This window comes from Gobio gobio (assembly GCF_949357685.1).
Source record: "Gobio gobio genome assembly, chromosome: 19".
Lineage (NCBI taxonomy): Eukaryota > Metazoa > Chordata > Actinopteri > Cypriniformes > Gobionidae > Gobio > Gobio gobio.
In genome coordinates this window covers 49,859,927-49,882,964 of record NC_137112.1, presented here as the reverse complement: position 1 = coordinate 49,882,964, position 23,038 = coordinate 49,859,927, and the positions used below count along the sequence as shown (strand labels likewise).

At 38.9% G+C, this 23,038-nt stretch overlaps 1 protein-coding gene across 1 annotated transcript; it reads right to left on the bottom strand.

The window, feature by feature from the left end:
* Positions 1-177: 177 nt before the first annotated feature.
* On the bottom strand, positions 178-15,555 carry gamt (guanidinoacetate N-methyltransferase). Its single transcript, XM_079844856.1, has 6 exons — positions 15,284-15,555; positions 11,222-11,367; positions 11,087-11,150; positions 8,950-9,017; positions 3,084-3,194; positions 178-3,007 (listed from the first exon to the last, which is right to left on the bottom strand). Exons 1-6 carry the CDS (start codon positions 15,456-15,458, stop codon positions 2,867-2,869), a joined length of 705 nt encoding a protein of 234 aa, XP_079700982.1. The 5' UTR covers positions 15,459-15,555; the 3' UTR covers positions 178-2,866.
* Between the last annotated feature and the right edge of the window lie 7,483 nt (positions 15,556-23,038).

The window sequence follows — 23,038 nt, the reverse complement described above, 5'->3', positions numbered from 1 at the left end:
ATAATTTAAATGTTGTTAACGTCTGAATGTTATTTTATGATACTCGATACACAACAGGTGAATATAAATGATGATTCTAGCTTATACAGAATTTAACCCAAGAAAGAAGTTTTAAATAGTGTTTAAATTAGTTACCAATTTAATTCAACTCTTTTTATCCAGGCGTTATTCATATTCAAACTTACCAGAATACTTTATTACTTGAAAGAAGTAAATATACATTAATGAGCACATATATTTTTGAAAGAACTAAGTGTTTTTAGCTAAGAATAAACTAAAAAAGTTACACAGTGTAGCTTTAACTAACACTAACATTTTTTGTATTGTGACAGACATTTTAAGCACATTTCCCTCAAAATTCCCCCAGAGTATAACAATGAGCAATTCATTTAATTGTGTTTCTTAATCTTTGTCAGCATTGGTTAATAAAATACAACTCAAGTTCAAGTCCAAATTATGTGAACAGGTACATTCGATTTTAATAATATATTAGTTTGTTGTAATTAAATTAGCATTAAGTAAGATTAACAAATGCTTTAGAAGTACTTTACATTGTTAGTTTGTATGTAGGATGTTAACAAATGGAACTTTATTGTGAATATGCTGTGGAAAACTGCTTAAAGGGTTAGTTCAGCCAAAACTGTAGATTGTGTCATTAATGACTGAGCCTCATGTGGTTGGACACCCGTCAGACCTCCGTTCATCTTCAGACACAAATGAAGATATTTTAGTGTAAATCTGATGCTCTGAAAGGCCTCCATTGGCTCAACTTTACACTCTCAAGACCCTTAAAAGACACTAAAGACTAAAGTTACAAAGTCCATCTCACTACAGCGGCTCTACAATAACTTTATGAAGACGAGAATAGATTCTGTGCGCAAAAAAACCCTAAATAACGACTTGTATAGTGATGACGATTTCAAAACAAAGCATCATGAAGCTTCGAAGCGTTATGAATCAGTGAGTCGATTCAGCGGTTCAGAGCGTTATGAATCAGTGAGGCGATTCAGCGGTTCAGAGCGTTATGAATCAGTGAGTCGATTCAGCGGTTCAGAGCGTTATGAATCAGTGAGTCGATTCAGCGGTTCAGAGCGTTATGAATCAGTGAGTCGATTCAGCGGTTCAGAGCGTTATGAATCAGTGAGTCGATTCAGCGGTTCACAGCGTTATGAATCAGTGAGTCGATTCAGTGGTTCAGAGCGTTATGAATCAGCGAGTCGATTCAGCGGTTTGAATCGCCAAATTTCAGCAGTTTGGCGGTTTGACACACGATCCGAATCATGAATCGACTCACTGATTCATAACGCTTCAAACCGCTGAATCGACTCACTGATTCATAACGCTTCGAAGCTTCATGAGGCCGTGTTTTGAAATCGTCATCACTATATAAGTCGTTATTTAGGGTTTTTTTGCGCACAGAAACTATTCTCGTCTTCATAAAGTTATTGTAGAGCCGCTGTAGTGAGATGGACTTTGTAACTTTAGTCTTTAGTGTCTTTTAAGGGTCTTGAGAGTGTAAAGTTGAGCCAATGGAGGCCTTTCAGAGCATCAGATTTACACTAAAATATCTTCATTTGTGTCTGAAGATGAACGGAGGTCTGACGGGTGTCCAACCACATGAGGCTCAGTCATTAATGACACAATTTACATTTGTGGGTGAACTAACCCTTTAACTCCGAAACTCCTGTTGGAATCCAGAGAATTTCCATGACGTTCTTGAGCAAAACACAAACTCCTGGATACTTCAGAGCAGGAGTACAGAACCTGAAACAAAGTTTGCTGTAATTCCCCAATGATAAAAAAAGAATATGTGTCTGCAAAATCCATATTAAACAGCTGACTTAGGCAAAACAGTAGAAGAGGAAGTGCAGCTGAAGCTCTGAGAATACACTCACAATATCATGAGGCGTATGAAACACAACCGCTAATGTAACGAACCCTCTCCAAGCGGGGCTCGAACCCGCGTCCGCCCGCATCAGTCTGATCAGGGATTGGCACAAATATCAATTTCGATCTTGATTCAGTATCAATTCATAAGTGTATATAGCCTACTGTACATATAAGGAAAAATAAATGTACCTTAGCACTATTTTAAACGTTTCGGATGTGCTCGCATTCATTAATATTCACTTGTGTGCGCTTATATAAGTATCATTAAAAATATTAGGATGTAAGTTATTAACGTTTTACAATTTCACATTTAATTTTGATCATGTCTAAATATTTATTCAAATGCAAAACCTAAAAATAAGTAAGCAGTTATGATCTGCAATACTTTGAGCAACTAGATTAGATACATTTATATTTATTCAAGAGCCATTCAGGCACCAGTAATGGCTTTACAAATGAAAATTATTATTTTTCTGGCCACAAAATGACTCTAATTTGCTGCTTTGCATTGGAATTCTCTATTTTAATCTTAATTTCTACACTAATTGTAAAATAAATAATAAAAAATATTAGAAGAGAAATATTTTAAGTGGTCATTAATTGACAATAATTATTTCACAAGTAGTATTTGGTACCAAAAGAGCAACTCAAAAAATATTATTGAACTAAAATATAGAACATTTATTTAATTGAACAATAGTTAAGGTGTATAGTCACATTTGACCATCAATGAGTATGAGTGAGCAATTAGTAAGAGGGCTAAATATAAGAAAAACATTAATGTTCACAATGTTGATCTCCATCACTAAAAAAATTTGAAACACAACCGCTAACACGGTGTGTAAATTATGTAGTGTTTATTTTCAAGTAGTACAATCAAAAAAAGAAAGAAATGTCATTTATAAAAGCTAGTAATGAGATTGAGATTTTAAAGCTGTTTCAGAGACGTTTGCCAATGATGGATCTGCCGTTTGTCTCATTCTTTAACTATAGTGGGTGTGATCATCTTCTTAAAGGAATAGTATTTGCATTCGCTGGGAGGACTGATGTCCATTAAAGCGGTGCTGATCTTCTCCTTCCTGAATCCGGCCTCCAGCAGGTGCGGAACCTGTGTCTCCTGGAAAACAGCGCAGCTTCAGGCCAGAGCAGAAGCGGATGCAGATCAGGACAGGAAGCAGAGCTGAGTTACTCACCTGGAACATTCGGTTGATGTCAGTGTACTTGTCTTTCAGCAGCTCGCCCCAGGAAGTGAGATTGCAGTAGGTGAGCACTCCGCCGGGCTTCAGCAGTCGGCCAGCATGAGCCTACCAATCACAGGCCAGAGCGATTACTGAGCCGTCCAATCAGAACACTGATGACAGCTAACACCTGCTTAAAGGGACAGTTCACCCAAAATGAAGATTAGCCCATGATTTACTCATCCGAAGTGTGTGCCGCTCTTCTCTCAGACGAACACAATCAGAGTTATATTAAAAATTACCTGACTCTTCCAAACTTTATAATGGCAGAGAATGAGTGCATCCATCCATCATAAAAGTGCATCCGTCCATCATAAAAGTGCATCCGTCCATCATAAAAGTGCATCTATCTATCATAAAAGTGCATCTGTCCATCATAAAACTGCATCCGTCCATCATAAAAGTGCATCTATCCATCATAAAAGAGCATCTATCCATCATAAAAGTGCATCTATCCATCATAAAAGTGCATCTGTCCATCATAAAAGTGCATCTATCCATCATAAAAGAGCATCCATCCATCATAAAAGTGCATCTATCCATCATAAAAGTTCATCTATCCATCATAAAAGTGCATCTATCCATCATAAAAGTTCATCTATCCATCATAAAAGTGCATCTGTCCATCATAAAAGTGCATCTGTCCATCATAAAAGTGCATCTGTCCATCATAAAAGTGCATCCATCCATCATAAAAGTGCATCTATCCATCATAAAAGTGCATCTATCCATCATAAAAGTGCATCTATCCATCCATCATAAAAGTGCATCTATCCATCCATCATAAAAGTGCATCTATCAATCATAAAACTGCATCTGTCCATCCATCATAAAAGTGCATCTGTCCATCATAAAAGTGCATCTATCCATCATAAAAGTGCATCTATCCATCATAAAAGTGCATCTATCCATCCATCATAAAAGTGCATCTATCCATCATAAAAGTGCATCTATCCATCCATCATAAAAGTGCATCTGTCCATCATAAAAGTGCATCTATCCATCATAAAAGTGCATCTGTCCATCATAAAAGTGCATCTATCCATCCATCATAAAAGTGCATCTATCCATCATAAAAGTGCATCTATCCATCATAAAAGTGCATCTATCCATCCATCATAAAAGTGCATCTGTCCATCATAAAAGTGCATCTATCCATCCATCATAAAAGTGCATCTATCCATCCATCATAAAAGTGCATCTGTCCATCATAAAAGTGCATCTATCCATCCATCATAAAAGTGCATCTATCCATCCATCATAAAAGTGCATCTATCCATCATAAAAGTGCATCTATCCATCCATCATAAAAGTGCATCTGTCCATCATAAAAGTGCATCTATCCATCCATCATAAAAGTGCATCTATCCATCCATCATAAAAGTGCATCTGTCCATCATAAAAGTGCATCTATCCATCCATCATAAAAGTGCATCTATCTATCCATCATAAAAGTGCATCTATCTATCCATCATAAAACTGCATCTGTCCATCCATCATAAAAGTGCATCTGTCCATCATAAAAGTGCATCTATCCATCCATCATAAAAGTGCATCTGTCCATCCATCATAAAAGTGCATCTGTTCATCATAAAAGTGCATCTATCATCATAAAAGTGCATCTATCCATCATAAAAGTGCATCTATCCATCATAAAAGTGCATCTATCCATCATAAAAGTGCATCCGTCCAACATAAAAGTGCATCTATCCAACATAAAAGTGCATCCATCCATCATAAAAGTGCATCTATCCATCATAAAAGTGCATCCGTCCAACATAAAAGTGCATCTATCCAACATAAAAGTGCATCTGTCCATCATAAAAGTGCATCTGTCCATCATAAAAGTGCATCTGTCCATCATAAAAGTGCATCTATCCATCATAAGAGTGCATCTGTCCATCATAAAAGTGCATCTATCCATCATAAAAGTGCATCTATCCATCATAAAAGTGCATCTATCCATCATAAGAGTGCATCTGTCCATCATAAAAGTGCATCTATCCATCATAAAACTGCATCTATCCATCATAAAACTGCATCTATCCATCATAAAAGTGCATCCGTCCAACATAAAAGTGCATCTATCCAACATAAAAGTGCATCTGTCCATCATAAAAGTGCATCTGTCCATCATAAAAGTGCATCTGTCCATCATAAAAGTGCATCTATCCATCATAAAAGTGCATCTATCCATCATAAAAGTGCATCTATCCATCATAAAAGTGCATCCGTCCATCATAAAAGTGCATCCGTCCATCATAAAAGTGCATCTATCCATCATAAAAGAGCATCTATCCATCATAAAAGTGCATCTATCCATCATAAGAGTGCATCTGTCCATCATAAAAGTGCATCTATCCATCATAAAAGTGCATCTATCCATCATAAAAGTGCATCTATCCATCATAAGAGTGCATCTGTCCATCATAAAAGTGCATCTATCCATCATAAAACTGCATCTATCCATCATAAAACTGCATCTATCCATCATAAAAGTGCATCCGTCCATCATAAAAGTGCATCTATCTATCATAAAAGTGCATCTATCTATCATAAAAGTTTATCTATCCATCATAAAAGTGCATCCGTCCATCATAAAAGTGCATCTGTCCATCATAAAAGTGCATCTATCCATCATAAGAGTGCATCTGTCCATCATAAAAGTGCATCTATCCATCATAAGAGTGCATCTGTCCATCATAAAAGTGCATCTATCCATCATAAAACTGCATCTATCCATCATAAAACTGCATCTATCCATCATAAAAGTGCATCCGTCCATCATAAAAGTGCATCTATCTATCATAAAAGTGCATCTATCTATCATAAAAGTTTATCTATCCATCATAAAAGTGCATCCGTCCATCATAAAAGTGCATCTGTCCATCATAAAAGTGCATCTATCCATCATAAAAGTGCATCTGTCCATCATAAAAGTGCATCTATCTATCATAAAAGTGCATCTATCTATCATAAAAGTGCATCTATCCATCATAAAAGTGCATCTGTCCATCATAAAAGTGCATCTATCTATCATAAAACTGCATCTATCCATCATAAAAGTGCATCCGTCCATCATAAAAGTACATCTGTCCATCATAAAAGTGCATCTATCAATCATAAAATTGCATCTGTCCATCACAAAAGAGCATCTGTCCATCATAAAAGTGCATCTATCCATCATAAAAGTGCATCTATCCATCATAAAAGTGCATCTGTCCATCATAAAAGTGCATCTATCCATCCATCATAAAAGTGCATCTATCTATCCATCATAAAAGTGCATCTATCTATCCATCATAAAACTGCATCTGTCCATCCATCATAAAAGTGCATCTGTCCATCATAAAAGTGCATCTATCCATCCATCATAAAAGTGCATCTGTCCATCATAAAAGTGCATCTATCCATCCATCATAAAAGTGCATCTATCTATCCATCATAAAAGTGCATCTATCTATCCATCATAAAACTGCATCTGTCCATCCATCATAAAAGTGCATCTGTCCATCATAAAAGTGCATCTATCCATCCATCATAAAAGTGCATCTGTCCATCCATCATAAAAGTGCATCTGTTCATCATAAAAGTGCATCTATCATCATAAAAGTGCATCTATCCATCATAAAAGTGCATCTATCCATCATAAAAGTGCATCTATCCATCATAAAAGTGCATCCGTCCAACATAAAAGTGCATCTATCCAACATAAAAGTGCATCCATCCATCATAAAAGTGCATCTATCCATCATAAAAGTGCATCCGTCCAACATAAAAGTGCATCTATCCAACATAAAAGTGCATCTGTCCATCATAAAAGTGCATCTGTCCATCATAAAAGTGCATCTGTCCATCATAAAAGTGCATCTATCCATCATAAGAGTGCATCTGTCCATCATAAAAGTGCATCTATCCATCATAAAAGTGCATCTATCCATCATAAAAGTGCATCTATCCATCATAAGAGTGCATCTGTCCATCATAAAAGTGCATCTATCCATCATAAAACTGCATCTATCCATCATAAAACTGCATCTATCCATCATAAAAGTGCATCCGTCCAACATAAAAGTGCATCTATCCAACATAAAAGTGCATCTGTCCATCATAAAAGTGCATCTGTCCATCATAAAAGTGCATCTGTCCATCATAAAAGTGCATCTGTCCATCATAAAAGTGCATCTATCCATCATAAAAGTGCATCTATCCATCATAAAAGTGCATCTATCCATCATAAAAGTGCATCCGTCCATCATAAAAGTGCATCCGTCCATCATAAAAGTGCATCTATCCATCATAAAAGAGCATCTATCCATCATAAAAGTGCATCTATCCATCATAAGAGTGCATCTGTCCATCATAAAAGTGCATCTATCCATCATAAAAGTGCATCTATCCATCATAAAAGTGCATCTATCCATCATAAGAGTGCATCTGTCCATCATAAAAGTGCATCTATCCATCATAAAACTGCATCTATCCATCATAAAACTGCATCTATCCATCATAAAAGTGCATCCGTCCATCATAAAAGTGCATCTATCTATCATAAAAGTGCATCTATCTATCATAAAAGTTTATCTATCCATCATAAAAGTGCATCCGTCCATCATAAAAGTGCATCTGTCCATCATAAAAGTGCATCTATCCATCATAAGAGTGCATCTGTCCATCATAAAAGTGCATCTATCCATCATAAGAGTGCATCTGTCCATCATAAAAGTGCATCTATCCATCATAAAACTGCATCTATCCATCATAAAACTGCATCTATCCATCATAAAAGTGCATCCGTCCATCATAAAAGTGCATCTATCTATCATAAAAGTGCATCTATCTATCATAAAAGTTTATCTATCCATCATAAAAGTGCATCCGTCCATCATAAAAGTGCATCTGTCCATCATAAAAGTGCATCTATCCATCATAAAAGTGCATCTGTCCATCATAAAAGTGCATCTATCTATCATAAAAGTGCATCTATCTATCATAAAAGTGCATCTATCCATCATAAAAGTGCATCTGTCCATCATAAAAGTGCATCTATCTATCATAAAACTGCATCTATCCATCATAAAAGTGCATCCGTCCATCATAAAAGTACATCTGTCCATCATAAAAGTGCATCTATCAATCATAAAATTGCATCTGTCCATCACAAAAGAGCATCTGTCCATCATAAAAGTGCATCTATCCATCATAAAAGTGCATCTATCCATCATAAAAGTGCATCTGTCCATCATAAAAGTGCATCTATCCATCATAAAAGTGCATCTATCCATCATAAAACTGCATCTATCCATCATAAAACTGCATCTATCCATCATAAAACTGCATCTATCCATCATAAAAGTGCATCTATCCATCATAAAAGTGCATCTGTCCATCATAAAAGTGCATCTATCCATCATAAAAGTGCATCTGTCCATCATAAAACTGCATCTATCCATCATAAAAGTGCATCTATCCATCATAAAAGTGCATCTGTCCATCATAAAACTGCATCTATCCATCATAAAACTGCATCTATCCATCATTCTGAAGGAAATCGATGGGTTTATGTGAGAAAAATGTCCATATTTGACACGTTATAAAATAAAATATCAAGCTTCCGGCGGACCGCAAGTGTGACGCCTCTCGCAGTTCAAAGCGCTTGCGTAGCGTCCAGCGTCATCGTCGAGTCAGGACAGGTTTACTATAACTGAGTGTGTTCGTCTGAGAGATGAAGGTCACACACACCTCGGAGGAGCTGATCATGGGCTCATGTTCATGTGTGGGTGAACTGTCCCTTTAAGCTGCAATGGAACCGTCCACAAACCTTGATGAAGTTGAACTGGTGTGTGTGCCAGGTCTCCTCTGACAGCGGATACGTGTCGTACAGAATGCCTGAGATCGGAACACAAACATCGCCACAACTTTCTCAATTGCAACTTAATATAATACTCTTAGTCTGTATTTCTCATAAGTCGCTTTGGATAAAAGCATCTGTCAAATGCATAAATGTAAATAATTTAATACATTACATATATTATTAGATCAAATTTACAATAGCGTTCACAAGTGTCTAATGCTCACCCCAAGCCTTTCTTTATAATTCAAGTTGATTCGTCAAATCGTTTTCGATAAACACGCAAACAAATTTTATGTAGCACTTGCGAAAATACACTTAAGACTGTATCTCCGCAACGCTTTATCGTTTTCAAACCAAACTTGGTACATGTCATCACAAGCATGACCTGAGGCAACATACAGCGTTTCGGCACAGCGCCACCTACTGGTCCGGAGATACGAAAATTGCTATTTTTGCTTATAACTTCTGAACCGTTTGTCCAAAAATAATCATGCCGAGTCGACTAATATCCAATTTTACCATGTCGGCCATTTTGACTGTCGGCCATTTTGAATCATGTGCTAAAATGCTGTATTTTATGAACTCATGAACGGATTGTTCTGAAACTCAGTATGGGTCATCAGCTCGATGCCCTGAAGCAAATTTTGTAGTCTCTAACTCAATCCCTCTAGCGCCACCACCTGTCCAAAGTTTCACTCATGTTTATGCTAATAACTTTTGAACCCTAAGTGCTAGAAACAAAACAATTTTCCCTTTGATTCCTGATCTCAAGCCAATTCAACGTCATGTTCCGTCATGAAAATGTTTCCGCCATTTTCAATTAACCGAAAAACCTACTTTGGCGAACTCCTCCAAGGCCGTTGCTCTGATTTTCACGAAAATTGAACCAGATCATCTTCAGACCATGGCGACAAAAAGTTAAGGAATTCAAGTTTATCTGTTAAATCGTTTTCAATTAACATGCAAACAAATTTTACGTAGCGGTTGCGAAAATACACTTAAGGCTGTATCTCCGCAACGCTTAATCGTATTCAAACCAAACTTGGTACGTCATCACAAGCATGACCTGAGGCAACATGCAGCGTTTCGGCACAGCGCCACCTACTGGTCTGGAGATATGAAAAATTGCAGTTTTTGCTTATAACTTCTGAACCGTTTGTCCAAAAATCATAAAAGTGGTCTCCTTAGATTCAGGACGTCATATCGGATTACCATATCGGCCATTTTGTCTGTCGGCCATTTTGAATTATGTGCTAAAATGCTGTATTTTATGAACACATGAACGGATTGTCATGAAACTCGGTTTGGGTCATCAGCTCGTTGCCCTGAAGGAGCCTGAGAAGTTTCGAAACAGCGCCACCTAGTGGATACATTTTTTTTCTCCAAACGCTTATAACTTTGGGTGTGATTGACTTATTTTAATGGGAGTAACTTTTTTTGTCTCCTGAATCCTTGCGGAGTCCAATGATACCAGACTCGCCAGGTTTCGGCGTATGATTTGTGTAGCGTTGTAATTTAGCGCTTAAAAAATGTTAGCTGATATCTTCAAAACCGCTAGTCCGATCGAGACGAAACCAGCGTCAGAAGTTCAGAAACACAGGTCGATAGCTCAACGCTAATACTCAAATGTCAAAATATTGATAGTAAGGGGGAGTAAAATCCAATCAAATTATAACTCCAAAACGAAATTTTAACCAAAATTGACACGCACATGTATGGGCTCACTCCGAAGACACATAAGAAAATGGTAGGATTGAGCCTCTTGGTGGCGCTATAATAGAACAAAACATGAAAATCCCATGCATTTTTCAGCCTAAAATCATCTTTAAATGTGTTTAATTGCTCATTGCTGTCGTTGATCTGACACTGTCAGCCATTTTGGCATGTCTTGTCTTCTTCTTTGCGCTTGGCCCCGGTATTGCTGCTTGCAGATATATTTATTAGTATAATTTTGCAGGATTCTGTAATGAATATAACATGTCTTTACTGCCACATTTCAATTTAATGCATCATTGTTGATTGTTGAAAAGTATTATTCACCCAAACTTCATGTTTAATGTAAAGTCATGGGAAGGCAAACAGCAGTAAATGTTAAAATCATTACCATCGAAGTGATTGTCTGGTAGGGTCGACACCACCTCTTCCCACAGGCCTTTCAGAGGAACGATCTGAGAGATAAACCCCGTTTAATAAGTCACATGTTAATCACAGCCTCCAAAATCAGACATGTTTGCTTTACTTTATGTGGCTGACTCTTGGCCCACTCCTGTAGCCTCTGGAATACGCCGTCGTTACACTCAATGATCCAGTGCTCCTCAATGGGATAGGACTCCACTTTAGTGGCTGCGATGGCCATCCCAAAGCCGATCTCAAGCACCCGTCCGCCTGCATTCACAAACAACACACACATTATTCATTATTCATGTATTGCTCCTCACTACACGTGTCTTTTGCCCATTTAGAGCATATATTGTGCATCGTGCTATAAAATTAATATTCTCATTAATATGTGGCATAGTAAGATTTACACACTCTTTACTACGCCAGATATTAATGACAGGAAAGGTCCTGACCCTGGAGTTACACGAGCTGATATTTCAGAGAAGAGTAAAAATAGGCATGTGAGGAGCAGAGAAGAGGTTACTACACCCTTCTCAAATTAAACTCTGTTTGTGAACCATTGATGTGACACATGCGCTGTATAAATATGGAAAAAAAAATCTTTTATTGAACAGATAAAAGAGCAAATAGTCACAATTCAAAAAAGCATTTAACAACAATAACAAAAAATTATAAACATTAGACAGAGGTTGTAAAAAGTAACAAAACAAAACAACACAAAACAGATATTGAGCCAGGGGTGACATACAATTTAAAATAAATTAGGATCAAGAGAGCTAGACAAGAAAAGAAAAAACCGGAAGAAGAAGAAAAAAAGATGCCTCTTTTCTTTTCTTTATTCAATTATAAGAAGGCATAAATATTATATTTTGTACATAGCATAGAGGACTTCAAAGCTTTGACATTGCTGGAAGAAGAGATGGTATCTAAATAACATTTCAGATCTTTACAAAAAATAGTAAAAAAAAAAAAAAAATGTGCACTTGTGTATAAAAAAACTTGGCTAGAAAAATAAATAGATTAATCAAAAAATAATAGTCTTTAAGATTCATGTCAGAGTTATAAAATCCAAATAGGACATCCTTAAACTCGAGAGAAACACGTACAAACAAACTAAATTTCTTCCAAAAAGTAGCTACATAAATATACAATCCCAAAAGAGGTGAGACTCATCTTCCACTCCACAAAAGGAGCAAAGGGGATCCATCTCAGACTCAGGAAACATGTTTTTGATATAAAGATTGACAGGATAAAATCGATGCAACAACTTAAAGGATACCTCTTTAAATAAATATGAACATACATTCATATTCAGGCGCGTGCACTGCAGCCACACAGACGGGAGCGCGCCGTCTCGTGGCGAGGCGTTTACGTGAGAAATAACTGATTCAAATTCAGTCGACTTTAGTATTTTTTACCTCTGTAGTTTGCGCTGGGAAGTTTTGCACCTGTCGTCGTGACACAAGCACGTGTTTGTGTCGCATATTCACAGATAACTCTTATCTCACGAACGCAACGTGATCGCTGTTCACGTACTAGGAATTATAGTGACGTGACCTGTGAATGCGTGGGTGATTAATATTAATTAAGGAAGGTTAAGAAGCAGCATTTCCAAATTAATATCCATAAACTTCGCCATAGTAGAGCGGAGACTCGTTTTGAGAGTCGGTTCTTTCGAGCATCGTTTCGAACGGTGCTTTACGTCATCACGTCGTCGTCTCTTTCACAATAAATCTGTGTAATCAGCTTACACACTGCATTAATATTGCCTTACAACCCCGTGAGCGAGATTAATGGGACTAATAGTGAGGAAAAAATCAGTGGAAAGATACAAAGCAAACATATACAATTCTGGAAAGTATGTATAGCCTAGGGCAAGAAAGAAGAGAAACATTTAGAAATGAAACAGTTTGAATGTTTGGTAGACTTTATCCATTTTTGCTTTGTCTTTTTCATCTCTGAAATTTTCTGGGGACCCCTTAGAACCTTCTGGGGACCCCAGTTTGAAAACCACTGCCCTAACCCATCCTTTTTGTAGTATGAAGCCTGTTTTTTCCTAAACATACATCCTCCATGCTAATTCTGTTATTGATTGTGGGATAATTATGGAAGCTTGTTTCTGCCACGGAATACAACGATTTAAAAGATAATTGCAACTTTTTTTCTCTCACAATTGCAATTTTACATCTCGAAATGTAACATCTCGCGTGATATAAACTCATAAATATGACTTTTTTCTCAGAATTGCGTGATATAAACTCATAATTCAGACTTTTCGTCAGAATTGCGTTATATAAACTCATAATTCAGACTTTTTTCCTCAGAATTGCGTGATATAAACGCATAATTCAGACTTTTTTCTTAGAATTGCGTGATATAAACTCATAATTCAGACTTTTTTTCTCAGAATTGCGTGATATAAACTCATAATTCAGACTTTTTTTCCTCAGAATTGCGTGATATAAACTCGTAATTCGGACTTAACTCGTATAAACTTGTAACTCATAATTCAGATTTTTTTCCTCAGAATAGCGTGATATAAACTCGTAATTCAGACTTTTTTCCTCAGAATTGCGTGATATAAACTCATATTTCAGACTTTTTCCTTTAGAATTGCGTGCTATAAACTCGTAATTCGGATTTAACTCGTATAAACTCGTAACTCATAATTTGGACTTTTTCCTCAGAATTGCGTGATATAAACTCGTAATTCGGACTTAACTCGTATAAACTCGTAATTTATAATTCACCCTTTTTTTCCTCAGAATTGCGTGATATAAACTCGTAATTCGGATTTAACTCGTATAAACCCGTAACTCATAATTTGCACTTTTTCCTCAGAATTGCGTTATATAAACTCATAATTCAGACTTTTTTCCTCAGAATTGCGTTATATAAACTCATAATTCAGACTTTTTTCCTCAGAATTGCGTGATATAAACTCATAATTCAGACTTTTTTTCCTCAGAATTGCCAGATATAAACTCATAATTTTGACTTTTTTCCTCAGAATTGCGTGATATAAACTCGTAATTCGGACTTAACTTTTATAAACTTGTAACTCATAATTCAGACTTTTTTCCTCAGAATAGCGTGATATAAACTCGTAATTCAGACTTTTTTCCTCAGAATTGCGTGATATAAACTCATATTTCAGACTTTTTCCTTTAGAATTGTGTGCTATAAACTCGTAATTCGGATTTAACTCGTATAAACTCGTAACTCATAATTTGGACTTTTTCCTCAGAATTGCGTGATATAAACTCGTAATTCGGACTTTTTTCCTCAGAATTGCGTTATATAAACTCATAATTCAGACTTTTTTCCTCAGAATTGCGTTATATAAACTCATAATTCAGACTTTTTTCTTCAGAATTGCGTGATAAACTCGTAATTCCGATTTTTTTTCTCAGAATTGCGTGATATAAACTCTTAATTCAGACTTTTTTCCTCAGAATTGTGATATAAACTCATAATTCAGACTTTTTTCTTCAGAATTGCGTGATAAACTCGTAATTCCGATTTTTTTTCTCAGAATTGCGTGATATAAACTCTTAATTCAGACTTTTTTCCTCAGAATTGTGATATAAACTCATAATTCAGACTTTTTTCTTCAGAATTTGCGTGATAAATACTTGTAATTCTGATTTTTGTTATGTGCAATGAGATAACTCAAGTGCGAGTTATTCTGAGGAAAAAAAGACTTTTGGTGACTTTATGTCACACAATTCTTACTTTATTTCTCTAAAGTCAGAATTGCGTGTTATAAAGCTAGAATTGCAAGATATCAAGTCGCAATTGCGTGTTATAAAGTCAGAACTGTTAGATAAGTCGCCTTTTTTATTATTCTATGGTGGAAACAAGCCTTTGTTCTTGCAGTATTTTTCATTAATACTGCTGGGGTACATAAATTCACTTTATTGGTGTAGTGATTCTTACACACCATATATAGCAGGTCAGCACATTCGGACTTTGGGACAGTTCTTGCTGCTGAGTTCACGATCGAATCCGACTCAGCTGAAGAATCGGATTCCCTTCGCCATAGTAGAATTCAATGTTGATATGTTTTAACACATATCGTATTGATCAAATTTAATATATAATATTGAAATTAAGTCACTTTTAAGTGAACACATCGCATTGTTGTTTGAGCTGAATCCAGAACTAAAGTGTAAGATACCTTTAGATGCAGCAACTGTTGCTAGAGAGTGCATGTATGGAGTCTCCCAGCGCTCCATGACGGGTTTCCCCATGATCTCCAGGTGTGTGTCGGCCGCATTATAGTCGGCACTCGCGTCGTGCCACACTTGTTTGCAGTTTTCGCCCTTTGAGAAGATCGGCTGTGCGCTGGTCATGGTTGAGTGTGTCTCAGTGGCTGAAGAGATCGCCTCTGCCCTGACTCGAGTGTTATATATTTAAAGAACTGCTGATTGTGCAAGACTCAGTGTAGTCAAAGAGTGAGTGTTGATAAGGAGTCCACTGAGGAGAAGGGGGTGGACTCTCACATGCATTGCTGGACAGCTGGAACAGCTTCTGATTCATGATGGTTAACCCAACAGCTGTAGCTTCTTCACTATTTAAATGCCATGGTTATGCATTCCCATGTGGCAGAATCATGGCACAGTGACAGATAATGATAATGATAAATACAATGACACTTTGATATGCTGTGCAAAAGTCTGAGACCACATTGAAAATCTGGGACTTGACATCTGGGCTATATTTGCACTATTTGTAGGTCACAATGCAAATGCAAACTCCTCTGAACACATCAGAATATGCTTAATACGATGGATCATCAAGTTTTGCAGAAGTTAAGCCTTCTAAGCAATTGTCAAAATATTTAACGTCACACTAATTATTATGCTGCAAATACAAACATCAGGAAACTCAAAAGAGTAATGACAAAATGTTCATTTTGGGGCGAACTATCCCTTTAAGATTGTGCAATTGTTCAGAACAAGTGGACTTTCTGAACTCTTTACATGCTGGACAGACACAGTTTTTGTAGTCAATATTTCTGTCAATAATTTAAGGCTACTTGCATACCTAACATTCCCATTGGGTGGAAAATTGATAGTGATATTGTGGCAATATCTGTTTTCTACAGCATCTCTTCAACAATTCACATTCTGCCAGCAGCAAACAAGAACATGTGATCCTGAGAGATATCTGAGTAAATTAATATTGGTCAATATTTCAATTCATTATTAAGAGATATTTTTTTGTACTGCTTAGGTTACACTTGCATGCTCTTCAAATTCACAACCGATTAATATAGTAGATTTAATCAATATGTGGCTGTATAAAGCCTTCTCCTGTCCTGTAAACACACATATCTGCACCTCATCAGTGTGAACCTGTTGAACCGGGTTTGCCGATAGTACAAACCAAACAGCGTATCATTAGATCACGATTAAGCACATCAGAACTGACATTTCTTAAAGGGATCGTTCACTTTAAAAAAAATAAAAAGAAGGAAGATTCTGTCCTTATTTACTCATGTTGTTATAAGAGTTTAAGAACGTACTGATGGCCACTCTTTTCCATGCAATGGGGACTGTTTTATAAGCACCATATAAATATACAACTTGCACTCCCATTTCAATCATTTTGAAGTCATGTGATGGCTTTGTGTGGGAAACTGGTTTATGGACTAATTCTTCCCTTCCGTGAGCTGTTCACTTCGACCGGATCAATGAGTCAAGAACTGAATCAGCCTGATTTACGAGCACATCATTCAGACTGGTTTTGTGACCTGGAACAATTGATTTATTAAAGGAACACGGCACTATTGTTGGGCTCATTCTCTGACTCCTCTAGAGTTAATCAGTTAAGTTTGACCGTTTTGAGCCGATCTCCGGGTCTGGCGGTAGCACTGTTAGCATAGCTTAGCATAGATCATTGAATATGATTAGACCGTTAGCATCTCGCTCAAAAATGACCAAAGAGTTTTCATATTTTTCCTGTTTAAAACTTGACTCTTCTGTAGTTCCATCGTGTACTAAGACCGACGAGAAAAGGAGAAGTTGAATATCATTATACCTATAGAAGATGAGTGATGACCTGACCCCTATAGAAGATGAGTGATGACCTGACCCCTATAGAAGATGAGTGATGACCTGAAGATTAGTGATGACCTGACCCCTATAGAAGACGAGTGATGACCTGTACCCTATAGAAGATGAGTGATGACCTGACCCCTATAGAAGATGAGTGATGGCCTGAACCCTATAGAAGACGAGTGATGACCTGACCCCTATAGAAGATGAGTGATGACCTGACCCCTACAGAAGATGAGTGATGACCTGACCCCTATAGAAGATGAGTGATGACCTGACCCCTATAGAAGATGAGTGATGACCTGACCCCTACAGAAGATGAGTGATGAGAAGATGAGTGATGACCTGACCCCTATAGAAGATGAGTGATGACCTGACCCCTATAGAAGATGAGTGATGACCTGACCACTATAGAAGATGAGTGATGACCTGAACCCTATAGAAGATGAGTGATGACATGAACCCTGTAGAAGATGAGTGATGGCATGAACCCTATAGAAGACGAGTGATGACCTGAACCCTATAGAAGATGAGTGATGACCTGACCCCTATAGTAGATGAGTGATGACCTGAACCCTATAGAAGTTGAGTGATGACCTGACCCCTATAGAAGATGAGTGATGACCTGACCCCTACAGAAGATGCGTGATGACCTGACCCCCACAGAAGATGAGTGATGATAAGATGAGTGATGGCCTGAACCCTATAGAAGACGAGTGATGACCTGAACCCTATAGAAGATGAGTGATGACCTGACCCCTATAGAAGATGAGTGATGACCTGACCCCTACAGAAGATGCGTGATGACCTGACCCCCACAGAAGATGAGTGATGATAAGATGAGTGATGACCTGACCCCTATAGAAGATGATTGATGACCTGACCCCTATAGAAGATGAGTGATGAGAAGATGAGTGATGACCTGACCCCTATAGATGATGAGTGATGACCTGAAACCTATAGAAGATGAGTGACGACCTGACCACTATAGAAGATGAGTGATGACCTGAACCCTATAGAAGATGAGTGATGACATGAACCCTATAGAAGATGAGTGATGGCATGAACCCTATAGAAGACGAGTGATGACCTGAACCCTATAGAAGATGAGTGATGACCTGACCCCTATAGAAGATGAGTGATGACCTGAACCCTATAGAAGTTGAGTGATGACCTGACCCCTATAGAAGATGAATGATGACCTGACCCCTACAGAAGATGCGTGATGACCTGACCCCCACAGAAGATGAGTGATGATAAGATGAGTGATGGCCTGAACCCTATAGAAGACGAGTGATGACCTGAACCCTATAGAAGATGAGTGATGACCTGACCCCTTTAGAAGATGAGTGATGACCTGACCCCTACAGAAGATGCGTGATGACCTGACCCCCACAGAAGATGAGTGATGATAAGATGAGTGATGACCTGACCCCTATAGAAGATGATTGATGACCTGACCCCTATAGAAGATGAGTGATGAGAAGATGAGTGATGACCTGACCCCTATAGAAGATGAGTGATGACCTGACCCCTACAGAAGATGCGTGATGACCTGACCCCTACAGAAGATGAGTGATGATCTGACTCCTATAGAAGATGAGTGATGAGAAGATGAGTGATGACCTGACCCCTATAGAAGATGAGTGATGAGAAGATGAGTGATGACCTGACCCCTATAGAAGATGAGTGATGACCTGACCCCTATAGAAGATGAGTGATGACCTGACCCCTATAGAAGATGAGTGATGACCTGACCCCTATAGAAAATGAGTTGATGACCTGAACCCTATAGAAGACGAGTGATGACCTGACCCCTATAGAAGATGAGTGATGACCTGACCCCTATAGAAAATGAGTTGATGACCTGAACCCTATAGAAGATGAGTGATGACCTTGCTCCTATAGAAGATGAGTGATGACCTGACCCCTACAGAAGATGAGTGATGACCTGAACCCTATAGAAGACAAGTGATGACCTGACCCCTATAGAAGATGAGTGATGACCTGAACCCTATAGAATATGAGTGATGACCTGACCCCTATAGAAGATGAGTGATGACCTGACCACTATAGAAGATGAGTGATGACCTGAACCCTATAGAAGATGAGTGATGACCTCTGAACCCTATAGAAGATGAGTGATGGCATGAACCCTATAGAAGACGAGTGATGACCTGAACCCTATAGAAGATGAGTGATGACCTGACCCCTATAGAAGATGAGTGATGACCTGAACCCTATAGAAGTTGAGTGATGACCTGACCCCTATAGAAGATGAGTGATGACCTGACCCCTACAGAAGATGCGTGATGACCTGACCCCCACAGAAGATGAGTGATGATAAGATGAGTGATGGCCTGAACCCTATAGAAGACGAGTGATGACCTGAACCCTATAGAAGATGAGTGATGACCTGACCCCTATAGAAGATGAGTGATGACCTGACCCCTACAGAAGATGCGTGATGACCTGACCCCCACAGAAGATGAGTGATGATAAGATGAGTGATGACCTGACCCCTATAGAAGATGATTGATGACCTGACCCCTATAGAAGATGAGTGATGAGAAGATGAGTGATGACCTGACCCCTATAGAAGATGAGTGATGACCTGACCCCTACAGAAGATGCGTGATGACCTGACCCCCACATAAGATGAGTGATGATCTGACTCCTATAGAAGATGAGTGATGAGAAGATGAGTGATGACCTGACCCCTATAGAAGATGAGTGATGAGAAGATGAGTGATGACCTGACCCCTATAGAAGATGAGTGATGAGAAGATGAGTGATGACCTGACCCCTATAGAAGATGAGTGATGACCTGACCCCTATAGAAGATGAGTGATGACCTGACCCCTATAGAAAATGAGTTGATGACCTGAACCCTATAGAAGACGAGTGATGACCTGACCCCTATAGAAGATGAGTGATGACCTGACCCCTATAGAAAATGAGTTGATGACCTGAACCCTATAGAAGATGAGTGATGACCTGGCTCCTATAGAAGATGAGTGATGACCTGACCCCTACAGAAGATGAGTGATGACCTGAACCCTATAGAAGACGAGTGATGACCTGACCCCTATAGAAGATGAGTGATGACCTGAACCCTATAGAAGATGAGTGATGACCTGAACCCTACAGAAGATGAGTGATGACCTGACCCCTATAGAAGATGAGTGATGACCTGACCCCTATAGAAGATGAGTGATGACCTGACCCCTATAGAAGATGAGTGATGGCCTGAACCCTATAAAAGACGAGTGATGACCTGAACCCTATAGAAAATGAGTTGATGACCTGAACCCTATAGAAGATGAGTGATGACCTGACCTCTATAGAAGATGAGTGATGACCTGACCCCTATAGAAGATGAGTGATGATCTGACTCCTATAGAAGATGAGTGATGACCTGACCCCTATAGAAGATGAGTGATGAGAAGATGAGTGATGACCTGACCCCTATAGAAGATGAGTGATGACCTGACCCATATAGAAGATGAGTGATGACCTGACCCCTATAGAAAATGAGTTGATGACCTGAACCCTATAGAAGACGAGTGATGACCTGACCCATATAGAAGATGAGTGATGACCTGACCCCTATAGAAAATGAGTTGATGACCTGAACCCTATAGAAGACGAGTGATGACCTGACCCCTATAGAAGATGAGTGATGACCTGACCCCTATAGAAAATGAGTTGATGACCTGAACCCTATAGAAGATGAGTGATGACCTGAACCCTATAGAAGATGAGTGATGACCTGACCCCTATAGAAGATGAGTGATGACCTGACCCCTACAGAAGATGAGTGATGACCTGAACCCTATAGAAGACGAGTGATGACCTGACCCCTATAGAAGATGAGTGATGACCTGAACCCTATAGAAGATGAGTGATGACCTGAACCCTATAGAAGATGAGTTATGACCTGAACCCTATATAAGATGAGTGATGACCTGGCCCCTATAGAAGATGAGTGATGACCTGACCCCTATAGAAGATGAGTGATGACCTGACCCCTACAGAAGATGAGTGATGACCTGAACCCTATAGAAGACGAGTGATGACCTGACCCCTATAGAAGACGAGTGATGACCTGACCCCTATAGAAGATGAGTGATGACCTGAACCCTATAGAAGATGAGTTATGACCTGACCCCTATAGAAGATGAGTGATGACCTGGCCCCTATAGAAGATGAGTGATGACCTGGCCCCTATAGAAGATGAGTGATGACCTGACCCCTATAGAAGATGAGTTATGACCTGACCCCTATAGAAGATGAGTTATGACCTGACCCCTATTGAAGATGAGTGATGACCTGACCCCTATAGAAGATGAGTGATGACCTGAACCCTATAGAAGACGAGTGATGACCTGACCCCTATTGAAGATGAGTGATGACCTGACCCCTATTGAAGATGAGTGATGACCTGAACCCTATAGAAGATGAGTGATGACCTGAACCCTATAGAAGACTAGTGATGACCTGACCCCTATTGAAGATGAGTGATGACCTGACCCCTATAGAAGACGAGTGATGACCTGAACCCTATAGAAGACTAGTGATGACCTGACCCCTATAGAAGACGAGTGATGACCTGAACCCTATAGAAGACTAGTGATGACCTGACCCCTATAGAAGATGAGTGATGACCTGAACCCTATAGAAGACTAGTGATGACCTGACCCCTATAGAAGACTAGTGATGACCTGAACCCTATAGAAGACGAGTGATGACCTGAACCCTATAGAAGACTAGTGATGACCTGACCCCTATAGAAGATGAGTGATTACCTGAACCCTATAGAAGACTAGTGATGACCTGACCCCTATAGAAGATGAGTGATGACCTGAACCCTATAGAAGATGAGTGATGACCTGACCCCTATAGAAGACTAGTGATGACCTGAACCCTATAGAAGACTAGTGATGACCTGACCCCTATAGAAGACTAGTGATGACCTGACCCCTATAGAAGATGAGTGATGACCTGAACCCTATAGAAGACGAGTGATGACCTGAACCCTATAGAAGACTAGTGATGATCTGACCCCTATAGAAGATGAGTGATGACCTGAACCCTATAGAAGATGAGTGATGACCTGACCCCTATAGAAGATGAGTGATGACCTGACCCCTACAGAAGATGAGTGATGACCTGACCCCTATAGAAGATGAGTGATGACCTGAACCCTATAGAAGACTAGTGATGACCTGACCCCTATAGAAGATGAGTGATGACCTGAACCCTATAGAAGATGAGTGATGACCTGACCCCTACAGAAGATGAGTGATGACCTGACCCCTATAGAAGATGAGTGATGACCTGAACCCTATAGAAGACTAGTGATGACCTGACCCCTATAGAAGATGAGTGATGACCTGAACCCTATAGAAGACTAGTGATGACCTCACCCCTATAGAAGATGAGTGATGACCTGACCCCTATAGAAGACGAGTGATGACCTGACCCCTATAGAAGACTAGTGATGACCTGACCCCTATAGAAGATGAGTGATGACCTGAACCCTATAGAAGACAAGTGATGACCTGAACCCTATAGAAGACTAGTGATGACCTGACCCCTATAGAAGATGAGTGATGAGATGAGATGAGATGAGATTCAAGTTTATTGTCATTACACATGTACAAGTACAATGCAACGAAATGAAGTTTGGAGCAAGCCTCCGAGCCGCAGCTATTTAAAGCGCCGCCACACGCTCTCCAGAAATAAAGAAATGCAGATTGCTAAGCATAAAGATCAGCGCCAAAGCAGAGCGGGGAGCAGATAGAAGGCACGTCTGCTCTGTATGAGATCAGGAAGTGGAATGACCCCTACAGAAGATGACCCCTACAGAA